Source organism: Brachyistius frenatus, unplaced genomic scaffold, assembly GCF_029030835.1.
Source record: "Brachyistius frenatus isolate BFR_SWC_R1_liver_20210118 unplaced genomic scaffold, ASM2903083v1 Contig_224, whole genome shotgun sequence".
Classification (NCBI taxonomy): Eukaryota; Metazoa; Chordata; class Actinopteri; family Embiotocidae; genus Brachyistius; species Brachyistius frenatus.
Window position 1 is genome coordinate 20,527 of NW_027210823.1, and position 19,586 is coordinate 40,112.

At 43.1% G+C, this 19,586-nt stretch overlaps 2 protein-coding genes across 8 annotated transcripts in view; both read left to right on the top strand.

Moving 5' to 3' along the window:
- Window positions 1-894: 894 nt before the first annotated feature.
- Window positions 895-6,528, top strand: LOC138633506 (ZP domain-containing protein-like). The gene is made up of 9 exons (XM_069719759.1): window positions 895-1,031; window positions 1,143-1,286; window positions 1,365-1,436; window positions 1,725-1,783; window positions 2,921-3,111; window positions 3,200-3,600; window positions 3,964-4,063; window positions 5,603-5,801; window positions 5,883-6,528. Exons 4-9 carry the CDS (start codon window positions 1,747-1,749, stop codon window positions 6,014-6,016), a joined length of 1,062 nt encoding a protein of 353 aa, XP_069575860.1. The 5' UTR covers window positions 895-1,031; window positions 1,143-1,286; window positions 1,365-1,436; window positions 1,725-1,746; the 3' UTR covers window positions 6,017-6,528.
- A 2,758-nt stretch (window positions 6,529-9,286) lies between these two features.
- Window positions 9,287-19,586, top strand: part of ppfia1 (PTPRF interacting protein alpha 1) — a 45,211-nt gene continuing 34,911 nt past the window's right edge. For all 7 annotated transcript variants that reach the window (XM_069719750.1, XM_069719749.1, XM_069719754.1 and 4 more), the window contains exons 1-2: window positions 9,287-9,609; window positions 11,828-12,094. In XM_069719750.1, coding sequence (XP_069575851.1) covers window positions 11,828-12,094 — 267 coding nt within the window. In that variant the 5' untranslated portion in view covers window positions 9,287-9,609. The remainder of the gene's footprint in view (window positions 9,610-11,827; window positions 12,095-19,586) is intronic.

Here is a 19,586-nt window from a genome sequence, read left to right on the forward strand (position 1 = left end):
ACTCCAACCCCATGGTGGGCCGCCAGAACCACAACCCCATGGTGGAACGCCAGAACCACAACCACACCCACCACCACGCCCATCCCCAACTTTGGAACCACCACTGCTCCTCTCAGTAAACTACCACTGCAGTTCTCTTTACTTGGTAAGGAAGATTTTACTTTTATATCTGACTATATTTTTTAATGTGGCAATCAAGCTCACAAAAACCTGCAGAGGGTTGAAACTTTCAGGCATGTTGCATCCGTGGCAGCATATTAACGTAAAGTTAGACATTTTCATAATTGTTTAAGCCATCTGCTCCAGAGAAGTTTCACCACAAGCTAATTGTTTAAAAACTATTCGGATGTTTAATGTTAATTTTATTTATTCCATTAACAGCTTTGTGATTATACATTTTCAACCTATGAAGAAACATCCTTCTGTTTATCTAAACAACTTCAATCAATACTTTGGAAGAAACGTGCATTTTACTGGGCAGTGACTTCTTCAGTGACCCAAAACTCAACACCCACAACTTCTGGATAGAAATACTGCGAACAATTTGACTTTATTTTCAACATTTCGATTTTATCCTCGAACTCTTTATTCGCGGCCTTTTCCATTTTATTTTTGACATTTCAACTTTAGTCTCGCCATTTATGACTTTTTTCTCAATAAGGCTTATATATATATATATATATATATATATTTAGACGTTTTCAACTTTATTCTCGACCCTCCCACTTTATTCTTGAATCCAAAATTTTTAATCTTTTTATCCCTTTTATGTTTTTTTCCCTAATGTGGCATAAAGATTCTGTCGTAGTGGACAGCAGCACAGTGACAGATTCGTCATTGTTGTTGAATACCTATTTGATTTTAAACATTGCCTTTTTTTTAAATCCAGTGGATCCACCGGCTCCCTCTTGTCAGGAGGGACTGTACTTGCCAAAGTTTGTGAGTCCAACACCTGCAGATGGAGACCGCATTCTGGCAGAGGTCAACAAAGAGCTGGAGATCAGAGTCAAAGCACAAGCGACATACGCAACGTAAGTGGAGCGAGCTCGATTAATGAGATCTGGTAGCAGAATATGATCATTTCAGTGAGTAGGACGACATCAGTAACCACGAGGAAATCTCTGTTTTTTTCTTTCATGCAGAATCCAAGGTATCATCATCAGCGGGCCGACGAACATCACCAAGCACAAGACCACACATAACGAGTTTGTCATTAAGTGGACACCCACCGCAGACGACCTGGGGGATCATTTCCCAGTGTGCTTTGCTGTTGAAGCAGTGACAGGGTGAGCCTGCGTTTCTTTTCCTCTGTGACAGATTTACTTTGTGTTGACACAGGATTTGACTGTTTTCATATTTTGCAGGTCAACTGCAACAAACCTTCAAACCACGACCAATAACCACCACCAACATTACCACTTCACCCCGACTTCACAGTGAGTGACCCTCCACTGTTTGGTGAAAATACACCTCAGAGCAAAAAAAAAAAAAAAGTAGAGGCCACTAATAATTAAGCTGCCAAGATTTAAACATTGAACTTCATATTTTACATAACCCTAACCCTTGTAAATTAAAAGAATTACAACATCAACAAATAACACAACAAATGTCAGTAAATTTGGATTAACCTGAAACTGAAGAGGAAATGTTTGCTAAGAGGTGTGTAAATCAGCCTAAATCAGTGAGTTAAAGTCTTAAATCAGTGATTATTAATGCTTTTTCAGGTCTGGCATCTATCAGTCCGAGATGAGATGTGTTCTGGTGGACGTTGGAAAGAAGGAAAGTAAGTCTAAAGCCTACTTAATGTCAACATTAGCCCTGTTAAAAGTCTATACTGCAGTGCCAAATATCAGCCATAGTGGCAGTATTGCAAATTCTTTGAAGGTAATATACATTGTCCTTTGTATGGTGCTGTGGTTACCATGGCTACAAAACAAAATTCCAAACCGTTCATTCTACGAAAAAATATTTCCGTACACAAAAATATCATCCTTCAAGACACACGACTCTTTATTCATATCAACATACTAAGAAACACCTGGACAGAAAGTTCCCTATCTCTCTGCTGTAAACACGACTTGAAGCTGCATTAAGCAAACTTTGACCACTAGAGGGCAGAAAGACTTAAAAACACACCTGATAGCAGATACAAACCATAGACTGTATATACAAATAAACATAATCTTCAGGTCTGAACAGTGAATACAATGCAGAAGTGCCTTAAAGTATAATACCAATGAGGACCACTAGGGACTGTCTCCATAGACTCCATCCGTAGTACCACTGAGGACCACCAGGGGCTGTCTCCATAGACTCCATCTGTAGTACCACTGAGGACCACGAGGGGATGTCTCCATAGACTCCATCCAGATGGTGGGGCTTCATCAGTCAGATCCGGCCTTTGCTCTTCCCCATCTCCTCCAAATATGGTCACTCCTGGGTTAAAAAAAAAAACAAGTTGGCGACTGCCGAAATGTCATACTGAAAGCTTCATAACGGCAGCTCACCAACCAGTGGGTGATGTCACGGTGGGTTGTCACCAACCATCAACCATCAGTGAGGTCATCATCCATCAGTGATGTCATCATCCATCAGGGATGTCATCAACCATCAGTGATATCATTGTTGGTTTGTGAACGTTATGAATCCTCCAGTTCAGATTCTGTCCGTCACCATCTTTGCTAGTTCAGAGCGGTTTGGAGCAGGAAGTGAACATATTTGGACGAGCTGGGGGAGGAGCCAGTGGTGGATCTGACCGATCTGATTAGAAACCTGATGATACTACGTCCCGCCCACTGATAGCTGTAACCTGACTGCACCACAAGCCTGTCAATCAAACAGACACGCCCCCAAAAACAGGTATTTTTGAATCTTATTTTCTAATGAACTAATGATTTTAAATGACATCTGTTGCTCTTAGTTAATTCCCATGTGATCTGCAATGAGTCATCAATGACGGTGGAGGTGGAGAAGGCTTCCTTCCCTGGACTCAATGAGGATCACCTGCAGCTCAGTGACCCCACCAACACCGCCTGCAGCCTCCAGACTCACTCCAACAAGACTCACGTCATCGGTGTCGTTCCCCTCAATGCCTGTGGCACTCAGATCGAGGTGACCGTTAGTGGTACACACTGATCACTGCTGGGTTTTATGTCATTAGCAGCATAAAGACTACATACATGATGTTTGTACCCTGCAGGAAGATGATGACTACCTCATTTTCAAGAATGAAATCACCACGGTCGACAACGTCAAAGACCTGATCACCAGGAAACACCTGGTGGAGGTGCAGTTCAAGTGTCAGTACCCCAAATACGGCAACGTGACCCTGGGCTTCACCGCACACCGGAACAGCGTCACTGTGTGGGAGAAGGGCTTCGGCACGTTGAGCTACCAGTTCGAGTTTTACCCAGATCGCCAGTTCCGGACCATGATCAACCCGAACTCGTACCCTCTGGTGTACGAAATCAGCAGCAGGATTTACATGCAGATAGAAGCCACGTCCTCCGTCAACAACACCGAGATGTTCGTGGAGTCCTGCAGTGCTGCGCCGTACGACAACCCCAACTACAAGCCCACCTACTCCATCATCGAAAACGGGTAGGCGAGACACAGCCCTCTACTGGCAATGCAAGGAATCACAACTATTTATAGGGTTGAGCGGTTTTCTGGGGTCTTCTGTAGATAATGAATGAAATGGATGTAAAGTTTTATGTCTTTTTCTCTTCCACCTGAGAGTTTCACATTAATGATGACCTTGGAGGTTACGAAGTGCACTCAGCATGACCCCATCTTCACGTAACTGTCTGTCAGCAGAATAATGCAGTGAACACAGTTCCCGTTTAAAATCTAGTTTCCTGATTAATATTAGGATTTATTGTGTGTGTGGTATTAAAATGAAACCTTACACCTCTTCAGCTGCAGGATAATGTTTGCTGTCATCTCTTTTTTTTTTCTGACCAGATGCAAAGTGGACCCGACTGTTGAGATCTACCCTCCCACCCACAACAAACAGTTTCTCTTCAGCATGGAGGCCTTCAAGTTCATTGGGCTGCATGACCAGGTGAGGACTGGACTGTGCTTAGACAGAGTTTTATGAAGAGTTATCTGATGCTCATGTTGGAGTTGATTGACAGACGTATGACAATATTGTCTGTCATCACCAAAGAAAGGTTGAATTTCTGCACACTTTGGGGTTTCAGTCACTGAGCTTCACATTCATAATGTGAAACAACACGTCTTTATGCAGCAGCCAAACAAATACTAACTTTTAGTATTGCCTTAATTTGAATCAGTTTTCCATTATAGAAACAAAATCTATTTTTTTGTATGTATATTTAATAGTTTCTGACATAATTTCCTTTAAAGTTTTTATTTTTATTTTTCCTATTTAAGATCATTTGATGTCAGATGTTTTTATTTCCAAATCTGACTGGTTGTTCTTCAGTACAAAGATGTTTAGTTTCAAACGTACCTCAGACTTCATAACTCTACCCCTTCAGAGCATCTGACGTGCACACGGAGTCGACAGACTGGCCTTATACAAAGTTCGAGTTTTTAGGGTTTTAAGATGTGACAGACATCTTGCTGTCACCAAGGGTTCTTCCGGCCCGAACGCACAACAACCAGTTGTATGGTTTGTTAATGTGTTTTATCCACACAGCCGATATCTCACATCCGTTGTGTTCTCCTGTCGGTCATTCGAGCACTTGTCCCACGTTCTGTCCTCAGCCAGCCTGCTGCTCTGTGTCCTCCGGAGTGAGAGACCGTCTGGTGACCTGCTAGTACTTTTATATGGAGAGAGACAAATCAGTAATTGCCTGCAGCTGTGACAATTAAGCCTCTTCCAGGCACCGTTCCCTAAACCACTCCTCCAATCAGTCCCTCCTGCAGCTGAGCCAAACCACGCCCCGCCACCACATAAGGATTTGCATAAACTTTTTTTTAAACATTGCTATTTATTGTATATTTATCATCTCTTCCATCCTGGTGGAGACGTGAGAGAGAAATAAAGTAGTTCTGATTTTTAAAATGATAAACTTGCTGCGTGACGATTGTAAGTGAAACATTATAAATATACTCAGTGCTGACGGTGTGAGTTCAGCCTACTTCTCTTATGATAAGTTATAGAAATGAAAAACTGCCCTTACAGGTCAACAAAGCTCAGTTTGTTGTGGGCAGAAAAAAAAAAGACGTGTTTCAGCTGAAAGCATCGTCAGCAGAGTTCAAACGTGCAGAAAAGACGTCTTCTAGGTTGAGGACACGGAACTGCACAGTGAAACGCAGCTGCTAATGAAGGAGGACAACATTGATCAGAACAACAATAACCACAAACACAAGCTGAGTAGACATTCAACGAACACCCCATAACACAAACATATTTCTGAAAATACAACATTGAAAGTCCAGTTCAATAGACGTTCCATTACTCATTTTCTATAAATAAACTGTAACAGGGTGTAAAGTTGTAAAAATGTACGTGTACGTTCTTGAGCCTGATGGATTTTAGATCGACAGGCATGTAGAAGCAAAGTGGATCAGAGCTGTGTCCACTAGGGGGCGCCACCATGTGTCCTCTGATGTCATGATGTCCTGTGTTCAGGTGTACATCAGCTGCTCAGTCCTGATGTGTGAAGCAGGGAACTCTAACACCAGGTGCTCGAAGGGATGCATGAAGTCGGCGTGGCCAGCCGGTCACCAGCACCGCCGGAGGAGGGAGGCCGTCATCCAGAGCGCCACACACTTCGTTTCCCAGGGTCCCCTGCGCTTGAAGATGGCGGCAGACGGCAGCGGGAGCTCAGGTGAGGAAACAGAGTGGTTTCTTAACAACACACCTGTCCCGTTTGAGTTAGAAGTGACACGATGGCTCTCTCTATCTGCAGCGGTCAACCTCAACCTCAACATGGTCTTCATCGCCGGCTGTCTTCTGGCAGCCATCGCCATGATCTGTGGAGCCGTGTACAAAACCAGAACGTCCAGGATCAAGTACCAACCTCTGCTTACGTTTGACAGCTAACTCAGCAGTGTGTGCACAACAAGTCACACTCCAACATGTCTATCTGGTTGGATTATTTTAATGTCAGGTTTCAGGTGTTCATATAATCTCTCTATAAAATCCTGCAGCTGTATTTATATCATCTGAAAGGAGAAATCCTGAATGATGGACGAGAGCTGCAGCTGCTGGACGATTGTTCACTGGTTGAAATACTGTCACATAGCATTTAAACCAGTGTTTGATATGTGTACTGATAGGCTGTTACCACGGTTCCTACCATAAAATCAAGTAATCTAAATCAGTTATGACATACTTCCATAGTGCTTATGAAAAATACTCTTTTACTTTCCTCCGTCTGATTCACTCCTGTTTGGACGAGAGATTTCTGTGCTCAGTTAAAGTCAAACTTCTGTCTTTATCAGTTCTTTTTCAGTCTGAGATGACATGTTCTGGTGGACATATATATATATATATATATATATATATATATATATTAATTAATGAATCAATAAAAATCAATAAATCAATAAAAAGACTTTCTTTGCTTTAATTCCCCTCTTTCACAAACACTTTTAATAATCTATCATTTGTTCTCCAGTTCGGTGTTATTTGTGCTTTACGTATTAACTGTAATAATGTCTTTAATCCTCATCAGACCTATAAACATAAAAACAACTAATAAATGAGTGCAGCAGCCAGGAGTTGAACTGAAGGAACACTGAGCATCAGCTGTCAAACTTTTACTGGCTTTACTTTGGGCTTTAATAAGCAGCTGCACGTTTTTCTCTTTGGCTCTTTTTTTTTTAAATTCATTGGTCGGTTGATTTGAGTAATGCTTCTGCTCTTAACCCCGTTTTTAACCCACTATCACCACTGACTTTCACTGCTATTGTTTTTTTTTTTTTTTTTTTTTTTTTAATTGTAATGCTTTTTAAAGCTAGATTTAAATGTGAGCTACTGGACGTATGAGTTTCCCTGAGGGGATGAATAAAGTATCTATCTGTCTATTTTTAAAGATTAGTAATTATTGTCGACGTGAGTCTGAAGTCTCTAAAGTAAATTACCAAACTTCCACTCAACTATTCAAAGGCTGTGGTCCAAAAACCAAAAAGATGACTTAGCAGTGCATAAGGATGGTGAAACTGCTGACTCATGTTGGCACAACACAGTGACACAGTGCAGCCTGATTATAGCAGAGGACTGGTCTCTTACAAACGTATATATCATATAAATAACTAAAGTTGGTCACAGAGCTGTAGGCGACCACCAAACACGTCCTCAAACTTAATCTTTTTTTTAAATGCCTTGAATATTTTGATGTTTTACAGTTTTCAAATGTAAAAAGTACACTTACAAATTCTGTAAATTACAGTAGATCTTATTTCCTCCTCAATGCTGTCAAGAAAAAGATAATCAGGTGTATCTATACTGTAATCTTTTATAATATAAAAACATCTAAAACATGTCAAAATGTTTACATCCAAAAACATGCAAGAGTAGTGGCATTGATGCACCACAGGATGGCGCAGCTGTTCTCTTTACTGTGTCTATATCTTTATATGTATATATATATATATATATATATATATATATGTCTATATCTATACGTTTATATAGATATAGACATATGTATGTGTCTATATCTATATATATGGCTATATGTATGTCTATATCTATACGTTTATATATATATAGACATATGTATGTGTCTATATATATATATGTATGTATACATCTACATATATATGTATATGTACATGTCTATATATATATATGTGTATTTATATCTATATATATTTATGTCTATATAGATATAGATTATATATCTATATCTCTCTCTCTATATATATATGTATGTATACGTCTACATATATATCTATATATCTATATATATAGATATATATGTATATGTACATGTCTATATATATGTGTATTTATATCTATATATATTTATATTTATATGTCTATACAGCAATAGATTATCTATCTATCGATCGATCGATCGATAGATATATAAATGATGATGATGATGATGATGATGATGATGATGATGTGTGTCCGGGACCGCTCGTCTCTCCTCCCGTGGACTTCCCGGCTAATGAGACGCGCTAGTAGCCGCTAGTAGCCGCACCGAGCCCACCATTGGCTGTCCCGACTGCCGAGGCTGGCAGGCAGAGGCGGCGGGGAAGGACCGGACCGACGGACCTTTTTGATGGAAAATACCGATAGTACACCAGCAACTCGGACGGAAACGAAGGGAATATCCGTTTTTATTTGCGTTTTGGGTTTTCCAAACGGACCAAAACGTCGCTAACGTTGAACGTTAGCTGGAAGTTTCGGAGCGGAGCCGCAACTCGACGGGAAGCTAACGTTAGCTGGTGGCTAACGCTAGCTGAAAGATTCATCATTTCAGCCGAGCTTTCAGGAGATACTTCAGCATTTTAAAAACTCTTCGTATTTTGTATAATGTAAGATAAATGGTTTTGATAGATTTGATCATGTTGTCTACTTTTTTACAAAGTATAGCTCTGCATTAAATGAGTCCCTGACGTTGTTTCAGCTCCGTTTAAATGGAACTAGCAGGCATTAGCTACCTAGCTGGCTAGTGGCTAACGTTGGCTAGCGGGCGACTTTAAACGGACTTCAAGCCAAAGAATTCAGATTAGCTGCGCTAGCAAGGCTCCAACTGTTTCCACGTCATCTCAGAGTGTCAATACGTGTCTACCTGTTCAGAAATGTTACTGTCGGAGAAGTGACGTTTTTTTTCGGGGATGCTGTTTGTTTTCAGATCCAAAGGTAGACACTTTACTTCCAAATCCAGATATGCAATCATCGAATCACCAGCTTACTTAATGCTAGCCTGCTAACGTGGAGTTAGCGCCCGCTCCGAGGCCTTCAGGAACCCTTCCTGCTGTCAGACCCTTCAGGAACCCTTCCTGCTGTCAGACCCCGGAGGACCCTTCAGGAACCCTTCCTGCTGTCAGACCCTTCAGGAACCCTTCCTGCTGTCAGACCCCGGAGGACCCTTCAGGAACCCTTCCTGCTGTCAGACCCTTCAGGAACCCTTCCTGCTGTCAGACCCCGGAGGACCCTTCAGGAACCCTTCCTGCTGTCAGACCCCGGAGGACCCTTCAGGAACCCTTCCTGCTGTCGGACCCTTCAGGAACCCTTCCTGCTGTCAGACCCCGGAGGACCCTTCAGGAACCCTTCCTGCTGTCGGACCCCGGAGGACCCTTCAGGAACCCTTCCTGCTGTCGGACCCTTCAGGAACCCTTCCTGGTGTCAGACCCTTCAGGAACCCTTCCTGCTGTCAGACCCCGGAGGACCCTTCAGGAACCCTTCAGGAACCCTTCCTGCTGTCGGACCCCGGAGGACCCTTCAGGAACCCTTCCTGCTGTCGGACCCTTCAGGAACCCTTCCTGCTGTCAGACCCCGGAGGACCCTTCAGGAACCCTTCCTGCTGTCAGACCCCGGAGGACCCTTCAGGAACCCTTCCTGCTGTCGGACCCTCTGACAGCCTTAATGCCTCCCAGCCTCTGAAGGATATCTGTAAGGCTTCACCGTGACTTTACTGGAGCTGACATTAACGTGGATTACAAAGTTATCCTTCAAAGGTGAGATGAGAACACTGGACTCCTTTATATAGTTTATATAGCTTATATAGCTATATATATATATTATTTACTGGTTGAACTATATGTACTAATTTATTCCATGTTATTCTGTATTCAGGCCTATTTCAAATTAAGCTGTAATAAGTGGTATTGCTTCCACTGTAATGTAAACATCACATGTCCAGGGAGGTGGTCCGACCCGCCTCGGGTGGTCTCAGGTATCTTTGTGTGCAGAAATACTCCATCGTTTCCTGTCCAGGGAGTTTGAAGTCTACCTGTCCTGCCTGATGCTGCTTTATCACCTTTAGTTTGCACGTATAGCACGTGATGCTAAGTTTCAGTGGACCCACCATCTGTCACTCATCCTCCTGGATGCTGCCCCCCCCCCCCCCACACACACACACACTTTGTTGATCCCGAGAGGATTGACCTCGATATGAAGCGTTGCTTTTTCACGTAGCTTCTGATAAAGTTTGACTAGAAATAGTGTTCATCATCTCGGACACACAATTTCTAATTGAACTTTATGAAGGATGGCAGGTTGCTCTTTGTCATGTTAATTAGCATGTAGCACCAGTCCAGCTCAACCCGGTGCTGTTCAACATACAGTTGGTGCACTGAACCGCACATGGCGGTTTTGAATGCGAATGGCTTTTGGCATCTCAGGCGCTGTAAAGAAGAGATGAAGGGAAAAGCTCCGGCTGCCTCCGTTCCTACTCCAGTTCTTCCTGTTTGTACGTTGTTGTTCCTTGTAGGTATGTTAAATCCAGCTCACATGATTCCTACCGTTTTGTCTAGCAGTTTGTCCACAGGACTTTAAGCCCCTCGGTGGGCAGAGTGGCTCTTAATTCCTCACAACTTGCCTCCTGCTGTTGTTTGATGCAGCATCAGACAACAGGATTCTGGTTGATATCAGTCTACTGGACCTGCAACCATTAAACCATTAGTCCATCAACAGAACATTTAACACCACCTCTGTTCATACATTTCTCATTTTGAGTCATTTTTTAAAATGAAAAACATGTTTAAGTTCTCTGATTCCAGCTTCTTATATGATATATGTTGAATGTATTGGTTCCTATAGTCCTCCATGATAATCAGCTGATTGTGTTTTGTTTGTGGACTATTGGTCAGAAGAAAACAGAACAAAATGTTTGGCTTTGGGAAACAACATTTTTCATTTTTTTTGGTCACCTAAAGGTCAAACAGGTAATTGTGTATTTAAAAAAACAATCAACATGAATAGATGATGAAAATAATCCTCCTTTGCAGCCCTCCTCTGTACGCTGGCCCGGTAGTAGACGACCATCAGTACCAACCAACTGATACGCTGTGTTTTCCCTTCTGCTGAGTCACTCAGCTGTTGCTGCAGCAGAGGATGCTGATTAAATCAACCCTACACGTCCTTTTAAACTCAACCAGTCTTCTGTTCTATCTGCAGTCTGTTAAGACGGGTTCTACATTAGAACGAGAAATACTGAGACGACTTTAAAACCCAACAAATACAGACTGAACTCTCGTTGGACAGGAGTCCCACTTTTACATCACCTCCGATAAGGACGGCATGTTGCTGCGGTTTGATTATCAGAAGCATTATTAGAAAGAGTGAAGCACGGGTCAAAGATGAACCCATTACATTTTGGAGTGAATCTGAATCACAGGGTGGATCCATCAATTATTTTCCACTTCCAGTAACACTGAGATCTTAAAATCCACTAGATTTCAGTAAAAATGAATTGTGACAACACATTTTTAAAAATACGATGACTCCATATCAGCGTCCATATTCACAGGGATCCAGAGATCTTTGCTGTCGTAGATCCTTGCTAGTTTACATCTTCTGATTTATTGAGAATAACTTGAGGGGAGGTGTTTGATGATGAAACCTTGATGCTGCCACTCAACTACAGCTGATGCAAATAAAGTTTTGTTTAGCTGCTCTCGGCGCCTTTAAATTATGGGAAATTTAAAAATCTGTCATGTTAATTGATCCATAGATGTGAGCACATTTCAATAACTGACCCTGAAAATGTCATTGTGGAAGAGAGGGTTTAATCCGTTATAATAGAGATCAGATGTCCTAAAACTGAAACCTAGCAGTCCACCGTCTAGTTTTGCTGATGGCTCTGAACTGTTTCCTTCATCTCCTTCCGTCTGTTCACAAACTGTCTCCTCCTGCCTCCTGCCTCCTCCTCCTCTCACCAAACCCCGTCTGTAGATGATGTGCGAGGTGATGCCCACCATCAGCGAGGCCGAAGGGCCCGGCGGAGGAGGCGGCGGCCGTCGGGGCTCCGGCTCCCCGCTGCAGTCCGACTCGGAGGGTCACTTTGAGTCTCTGATGGTGTCCATGCTGGAGGAGAGGGATCGTCTTCTGGAGACGCTGAGAGAGACTCAGGAGAATCTCGGCTTAACGCAGGGCAAGCTGCACGAAGTCAGCCATGAACGGGACTCGCTGCAGAGACAGCTCAACACTGCTTTACCTCAGGTGAGTGACAGACACCTTCCTCCTTAAAACGGAAAGAAATCCCAGCTGGGAAATCAGATGATATGATGATGACTGGACCGTCCTATAAAACACAGCTGTCATTATTTAGAGATGTTAATCTGATCGAGTCTGGCCCGGTGGCTCCAGAGATCTGGTTCTGGTTCTTGGAGGTGGTACCAGGGTGTGGTTTGGTTCTGGTTCTGGGAGCTGGTACTGGTTCTGGTTCTGGGAGGTTGTACCAGAGTGTAGTCTGCTTCTGGTTCTGTTTCTGGGAGGTGGTACCAGAGTGTGGTCTGGTTCTGGTTCTGGGAGGTGGTTCTGGTTCTGGTTCTGGGAGGTGGTACCAGAGTGTGCTCTGGTTCTGGTTCTGGGAGGTGGTACCAGTTCTGGGAGGTTGTACCAGAGTGTGGTCTGGTTCTGGGAGGTGGTACCAGAGTGTGGCCGGTATCCAGTGAACTTAAATACATGTAATGTAACATTATACTATACAGTATATATTTTATATATATAGCATATAGTATATTCTATACAAAATATAGTATATTCTATACAGAATAAGTAGAAGGTTCCCTCAGCACTACTCTGATACATGAACATCCATCAGCTCCTTCCAGTAATTCCTTTGAGCTGGTGCTGCTCTCTCTACTGGGTCCATGCTGGGAGGATGCTGGTGACCTCCTCCCTCCATCTGCTCGCTCTTTGTTATATTAATGACTCGCGTTTCTGCCCTCCGTGGTCTTAGATTCAAAACAAAAGGTTCAGGTTTCCAGGTTTTAATGATGCATAAGAGAAGTGAAGAGCGAGCTGCTCATCAGTGGAGCTGCAGTGCTGCTCGGACAGCGTCCATGTGTACAGTCAACATGCTGCAGTTAAATCAGGGAGGGCAGTGAGAGGCTTCACAGCTCAGCATATCATAGAAGACTCATGGAGACGGGGAAGTACTACAGCATTTAGAAAACACAGCTGATTAGATCCTGCTCTGTGATTGGATCTCTCCTCTCCTGAAACATCAGCTGGTATTGATGTTATTGAACACAAAGGTTGAGGCTCCACCTGCTTCACGGCATCATGTGTCGCTCTGTTTGTGTGCAACAGGAACACTGAACTTTCTCCTACAGGCAGATAAACATGTTTCTAACTGGAGGCAGGTGACTTCAATCACATTTACATACTATGTCTAGTCATGTATGGAGCCTTGCTAAGCTTTCTGTAATCTGGAGAGATATGAACTCTATAACCGTGGCGACAGAGAGCCATCTCAATCATTCACATCTTCAGCTTTTCAGCTTCGAGGGATAAAGTGTACACATTTTTGGAATTTTTTTTAATGAACATAAAAAAAAAAAAATGTATTCACAAGAAGTTCTCTGAAGACTTTTACCAAGTGGTGACTGGTTTGTTTTCAGACTTGAAGCCTGTAATACAGATGATCTATGACCAGAAATCTACTGTCTGTATTTCAGCGAGTATTCTGTATTCATTTACTCTTAATGTTGGTCTTTATCGAATTAATCAAACATTCTGTCACACTAAAACTACACGCTTCATACGTGTGCGTGCGCGCGTACATGATCTACAACCCTTTTGTTTCACTGTAATTACTGGTAAATTTATTTTGTCTGTATTTTAAAACTTATTTTTGATCATTGAGTTTATTTGACAGTTGATAGTGTAGCCATGTGGCTGTTTCCATTGAGGCTAATTCCATTTATTTATTGATTATATAAAAAATATCCTCTAAACTAGCTTAGTCATAAAGTCATTGACATTGACCTCCCCTCCACTATGGTGGAAGGGAGGTGCAGTGGTCAGTGTTGGTCTCCAGGCTGTGGAGGTGGAGGGGTGGTGGAGGGGTCAGTGTTGGTCTCCAGGCTGAGGAGGTGGAGGGCAGGTGGAGGGGAGGTGCAGTGGTCAGTGTTGGTCTCCAGGCTGAGGGCAGGTGGAGGGGTCAGTGGTCAGTGTTGGTCTCCAGGCTGTGGAGGTGGAGGGGTCAGTGTTGGTCTCCAGGCTGAGGAGGTGGAGGGCAGGTGGAGGGGAGGTGCAGTGGTCAGTGTTGGTCTCCAGGCTGAGGGCAGGTGGAGGGGTGGTGGAGGGGTCAGTGTTGGTCTCCAGGCTGAGGAGGTGGAGGGGTGGTGGAGGGGTCAGTGTTGGTCTCCAGGCTGAGGAGGTGGAGGGCAGGTGGAGGGGAGGTGCAGTGGTCAGTGTTGGTCTCCAGGCTGAGGGCAGGTGGAGGGGTGGTGGAGGGGTCAGTGTTGGTCTCCAGGCTGAGGAGGTGGAGGGGTGGTGGAGGGGTCAGTGTTGGTCTCCAGGCTGAGGAGGTGGAGGGCAGGTGGAGGGGAGGTGCAGTGGTCAGTGTTGGTCTCCAGGCTGAGGGCAGGTGGAGGGGTGGTGGAGGGGTCAGTGTTGGTCTCCAGGCTGTGGAGGTGGAGAGGAGGTGCAGCCTCCCTCCTGGTGAGAGAACCCTCTGACTGGAATGAACAAACATTCCAGAGCAGCTTCTCACACGTCAGCAGTGTTTTCCAGCTGCAGCGCTGCACATTTCTTCTGCTTTAGTTTCTGTGTTTCTGACGCTTGTTGACTCCACCTCCAATCAGTTTGTTGACCCATCCGAGGTTCTGACCCGGTGGAGCCCGTTTCTCTGCTCCTGTCAGCCAGGGCTTCCAATAGATGTGCTGGCAGTGAATCCCAGCTGTATTCTACAGCTGCTGTGAACATGGTAGTTACACAACATAACTAGTAGCAGCTAGTTACATGTTGGTGTTAGTGAAGGTGGTAGTTACACAACATAGCTAGTAGCAGTTGGTTACATGTTGGTGTTAGTGAAGGTTAGGTAGGTTAGGTTAGGTAGTTACTTTATTAATCCCCGAGGGGAAATGTTTTCGCTACAGCAGCATACAGAAGCAACAAGATAATAATAGAACAATAGAAAAGCAATAAAATAGCAGTAAAATAGCAGTAAAAATATAAAATGCACAGTATATACAGTTTATACAGTATATATCTATATATATTATATACAAACAACCAAGAAACAGTCAACAGTATTATTTTGCCAGAGGTGAGTTATTGTACAGTCTAATTGCGATCGGCAGGAATGATCTCCTGTATCTGTCCTTGTGACAGCGGAGCTGGAGGAATCTTTGGGAGAAAGTGCTCCGCTGGTAGTTACACAACATAACTAGTAGTAGTTAGTTACATGTTGATGATATTTCATTCGAGCTGCCCACCAGACAATCACTGTCCTCTCCTAACTCTTCCCTCTCGAAGTAAACAAAAAGTTCATAAATGTTCCAAAACATAAAGTTGTTGGGACTGGATATCTTCCTCATTTATGAGTTATGTAGTTAGATTTAGTGCAAGTGAAATATGTGTTCATCTGGTTAAACCAGGATTTATTTATCATGTGGTTAACTTTTCTACAGAGTGATGCTGATGTTCTTAGGGTTATAGTTTTATATCTGATGAGGGCTACTGCCTTTGGATGATACATGATATAAGCAGTTTTGTTTTATCTGACTTATTAATTAAATAGAAGATTAAATGGGAGAGAACGACTCGACTCATAGTTCATTTCTTTAACTGATAACTCCGGTAACTTTTAGGTAATTGGGAGATATAATGCCTGATCTGTAGATCGATGTGTTGGTGACGCTGCATGTTTTCCACCAGTCCAGCAGCCTGCTGTGGGTCACACCCTGTAAACTGATGATGTCAGGCTCTAGAACCGGGTCTCCAACCAGGAGAACATGATCTCCGCTATAGATGGTGGAGCTCTCAAAGGAGTAAAGATTGTTCTAGAGCAGGGGTGTCAAACATACGGCCCGCGGGCCGGATCCGGCCAGCCAGGGGTCCAGCTCGACCCGCCGGATGACTTTGCTAAGTGTGAAAATTACAGAAAGACATAAATTGCATTTCTATGAGAATATGGAGGTTTATGAGTACAAACGTTTTGTTATTTTTTTTTTTAATCGATCCAGTAATTGCTTCAAAAACAGCGTAGATGCGACGTCTGCTCCGGAGGAAGAAGCGCTCGGTGCCACAGGCAGCCGCGCTCGCTGCTCGCTTTGTGACGCGTTTGAAGTGAGGGAATCTGCAGAGGAGAGCCGGGGCAGATAAACAGTGGGCTGATGTCTGAGTTTTTGGTCTTTATGTTTCTAGTTTATTGTAGAAAGACCTTAAAACAGGGTTTATCATCCAAAAACCCTCAACAATGATTTAAACAAAGAGAAATATTGTCGTTATGTCTGCGTTATTATGCTATGATTTTACTGGTCTGGCCCACTTGAGATCAAAGTGGGCAGTATGTGGCCCCTTCACTAAAATGAGTTTGACACCCCTGTTCTAGAGACTGCTGTTCAATAAGGTTCGTCGTTAGAGATTTTACTGGATGTTAAGAATATTAACAGCACTGCTTTAAAAACCACTGGGGCTCTTCCTCTGGGTACCAGTGAGGGGATGAAACTCTTGAGGGCTGGTTTGAGTGACAGATCAGCTGACCTCTGTATCACTCTCAGGACTCGGTGGCTGCTCATCTCGGTCAGACTCTTTTCTGTTCTGGTCCAACAGTGGAGGAATTAACTCACTGAAGTCACAGGCCAATGCACAGTGTAGGCTGAAAACCCTTCTAATACCAAATAGTCCTTTTTACTGACATTTGCAGTCTGAAACATTTGTAGTGTTGCATTCAGCCTGCTCTGAGTTGTTTGTTTTGGATGGATGGGCATCTGCTGCATGTAGCTGTGGTTCTTGTGGAGTTTAAATGTACTTTCTGGAAGTTGATTTTGACAAAAGTGGATATCAAATGGATGTGAATAACCGTAAAGACCCTCGAGTCCCACAACTTGATTAAAAAGATCTCTGGCCACAAGTTTGAAACTCAGGAAAGTCATAAAATGACGCTTATTTTATTTTTCATCTCCAAGATAATGAGATAAACAGTAGGATCTCTTTATGAAATACTAAAATGCTGTGTTTGTTGTGTATTTGATCGACCCACTCAGCGCTTTGTCTGCAAATCTTTTTCATGTACCAACATAAAAGTCCTGGTAGGAAGTGGAGCCTTCTTGTGTAGATGAAAATGTCCTGTGTTCTGGTTTTAACTATTGTGTAAGACAAGAAACTATTTCATCCAGCAAGAAACAAAAGAGGAAGAAAAAGAGCCTTCAGTTTTAGGGGTTATGATTTTTTTTTTATTCCGAGGTTGGCAAAAAATTGATTTACATTTATGTCAAAAGTCCAAATTGAGCCCTGTTGTTATGTAATCTAAAACAAAATCCTGGTTTAACGTGGCAGTTTGTTGTCGCTGATACTCTGCTTCTTATTTTGAAGGAGGCAATTGACCGCGGTGACCAAACTCTGTATTCTGGTCAGCAGCACAATGGCATGAATTGAGAGTGAACAGTGGTTAGACAGAGAGAGACAGAGGCTGACTTGTTCCACTCGGTGACATGAAAGTGACGGAGAGAAAGTGTCGCCTTCTGCCAAATGGGAGCTGAATTAGTATCTTAAAAAGAAGCAGACAGCAGAGGGGAGGGATGGCCGTGCTTCTCTGTTTAGTTTGGTCCAAAGGATCACTACGTTGTACCGTCAACATGTATATCAGACAAGATTCACCAAACACCCTGTTCCTCAACTCTGTACAAACTGGTATAGTCCATAGACTCCCATTCAACTTCTCTCATCAAATCCAAAGTGAATAAAATGTGTCCATCAGTTATCTCGGTGTTGTTAGCTAAAGTCACTCCTTCTTATTAGTTTTCTGGAGGTCCATCTGAAAATAATCCCTCATTCATTAGAAAAGAAGATTCAAGAAGACCTGTTTTTGGGGGCGTGTCTGTTTGATTGACAGGCCTGTGGTGCAGTCAGGTTACAGCTATCGGTGGGCGGGATGTAGTATCTTCAGGTTTCCAATCAGATCGATCAGATCCACCGCTGGCTCCTCCCCCAGCTCGTCCAAATATGGTCACTTCCTGCTCCAAACTGCTCCGAACTATTAAGATGGTGACGGACAGAATCTGAACTGGAGGATTCATAATGTAAAAGACAGAACTTGTTTGTGATCTAAAACTACTCAAAGACTTTTACCTGTCTCTTAAATCATGTTATTTTGCAATTACTCCTGTTTATAGGATTTATTGAAATATTCGAATTTCATGGCTGCAACATGCCAAACAACACAAATAAAGTAGGTGTTAATAACCATTTTTTTTTTAAGAAGTGCATTTTGATTTTGCTCACTCATTTCTAAAAGTTGGACCTGGACCCACTACAGCACCTGGTGTCCACACCTGTCACGCATGTCTCATGATGGTTGTCCAAACTGCAGGAAGCGCTTCTGCAAAGTTTTACCTTGGAAAATAGGCATCAGCTACATGTGTAAAAGGAGCTGGAAGATGATGACATGTGTTTGTAGAGCTGCTTTAGGACTCTGAGGGGTTAGCAGTTAGCAGTCACAATTCTATACCTCCATCTTCCGTCATCATGTTGGAGATAGTGAAAAGGTCTCAGAGAATTACCAGATCATGGGTTTGGTTTCTTTTTGTTAACGCTGAATAGGAATTAAGAGACGCTGCCCCTTACAGATATACAAAGTTGTGGATCAGGTGAAACTTCAGATGTTCACAGTTTTAAAGGTAAAAGCGTTAGAAGGACATTGGTATTGATCAGAACTTCCATGTCTGCCCAACTGCAACTGAAAAAAGTATTTCCTGGAAAACAGACCTTTGTTCCATTTTGTGAAACAGCTCCACAATGACAAGAATCTTTGAGTGCAGTTATGATCTCTCTTAAAATCAGAACTGTGGTGGTGAAAATGATCCTTCGCTCAGCTCCTTGAGATTGAGCTCTTCTGTCTGCTTTCATTTGGGCAGCAAGCTAAGCAGCTCTCAATAAGAGCCATTGTGGCATCTAATTAGTTTTTGACGGAGTCGTCCTGCAGGAGAACAGATGCCCTCTGCACAGTGTCAGATTTCAGCACACGCTGTAAGCTGTTAAGAGCGGCTGAAGTCATTATGTGGCAGGTAGGCCTAATGGTTCCAGTCTCCCATCCAAATGCAGCAGTCTGTCCATGGTGTTGTGGTGCATTGAAAAAGAGCTTATTCTCAAGCCTTTTCATCAATTGCCTTGCGGCGATAGAAAAATCTGCCAAGTGCGACTTCACATTTTCATTGGTTGCACTGGTGCACCTGAAATGTAGCAGGTCTGCTGCAGACATTTCCCTTTAAACTAATATTTGAACATGTTTTCTGACCTCCAGAAGCATAATTTCACTGAAGAGAATCACCACCACAGTTCAGAGTGACACATGTCTGTCTGAAATCACACTTAAGTTCACACAGAAAGAGAGCGAGCTGGTTGGGAATCAGGGTGTTTGACTAGCGGATGTCGGTGTCATGCTGAGTTCTGCCCGCCCGCTGAGCATTGCATGCACCTCGTGAGATAGACCTCTGCTGAATAATGCATCTATTCTAACTTCTGGAGATCTATGCAACAA

Coding starts and splice junctions, on each gene's coding strand:
- LOC138633506 (XM_069719759.1), top strand. CDS start 1,747: ATGAGATGTGTTCTGGTGGACGTTGGAAAGAAGGAAA. Junction 3,112..3,199: donor CCTGTGGCACTCAGATCGAG/GTGACCGTTAGT, acceptor TGTACCCTGCAG/GAAGATGATGACTACCTCAT. Junction 3,601..3,963: donor TACTCCATCATCGAAAACGG/GTAGGCGAGACA, acceptor TTTTCTGACCAG/ATGCAAAGTGGACCCGACTG.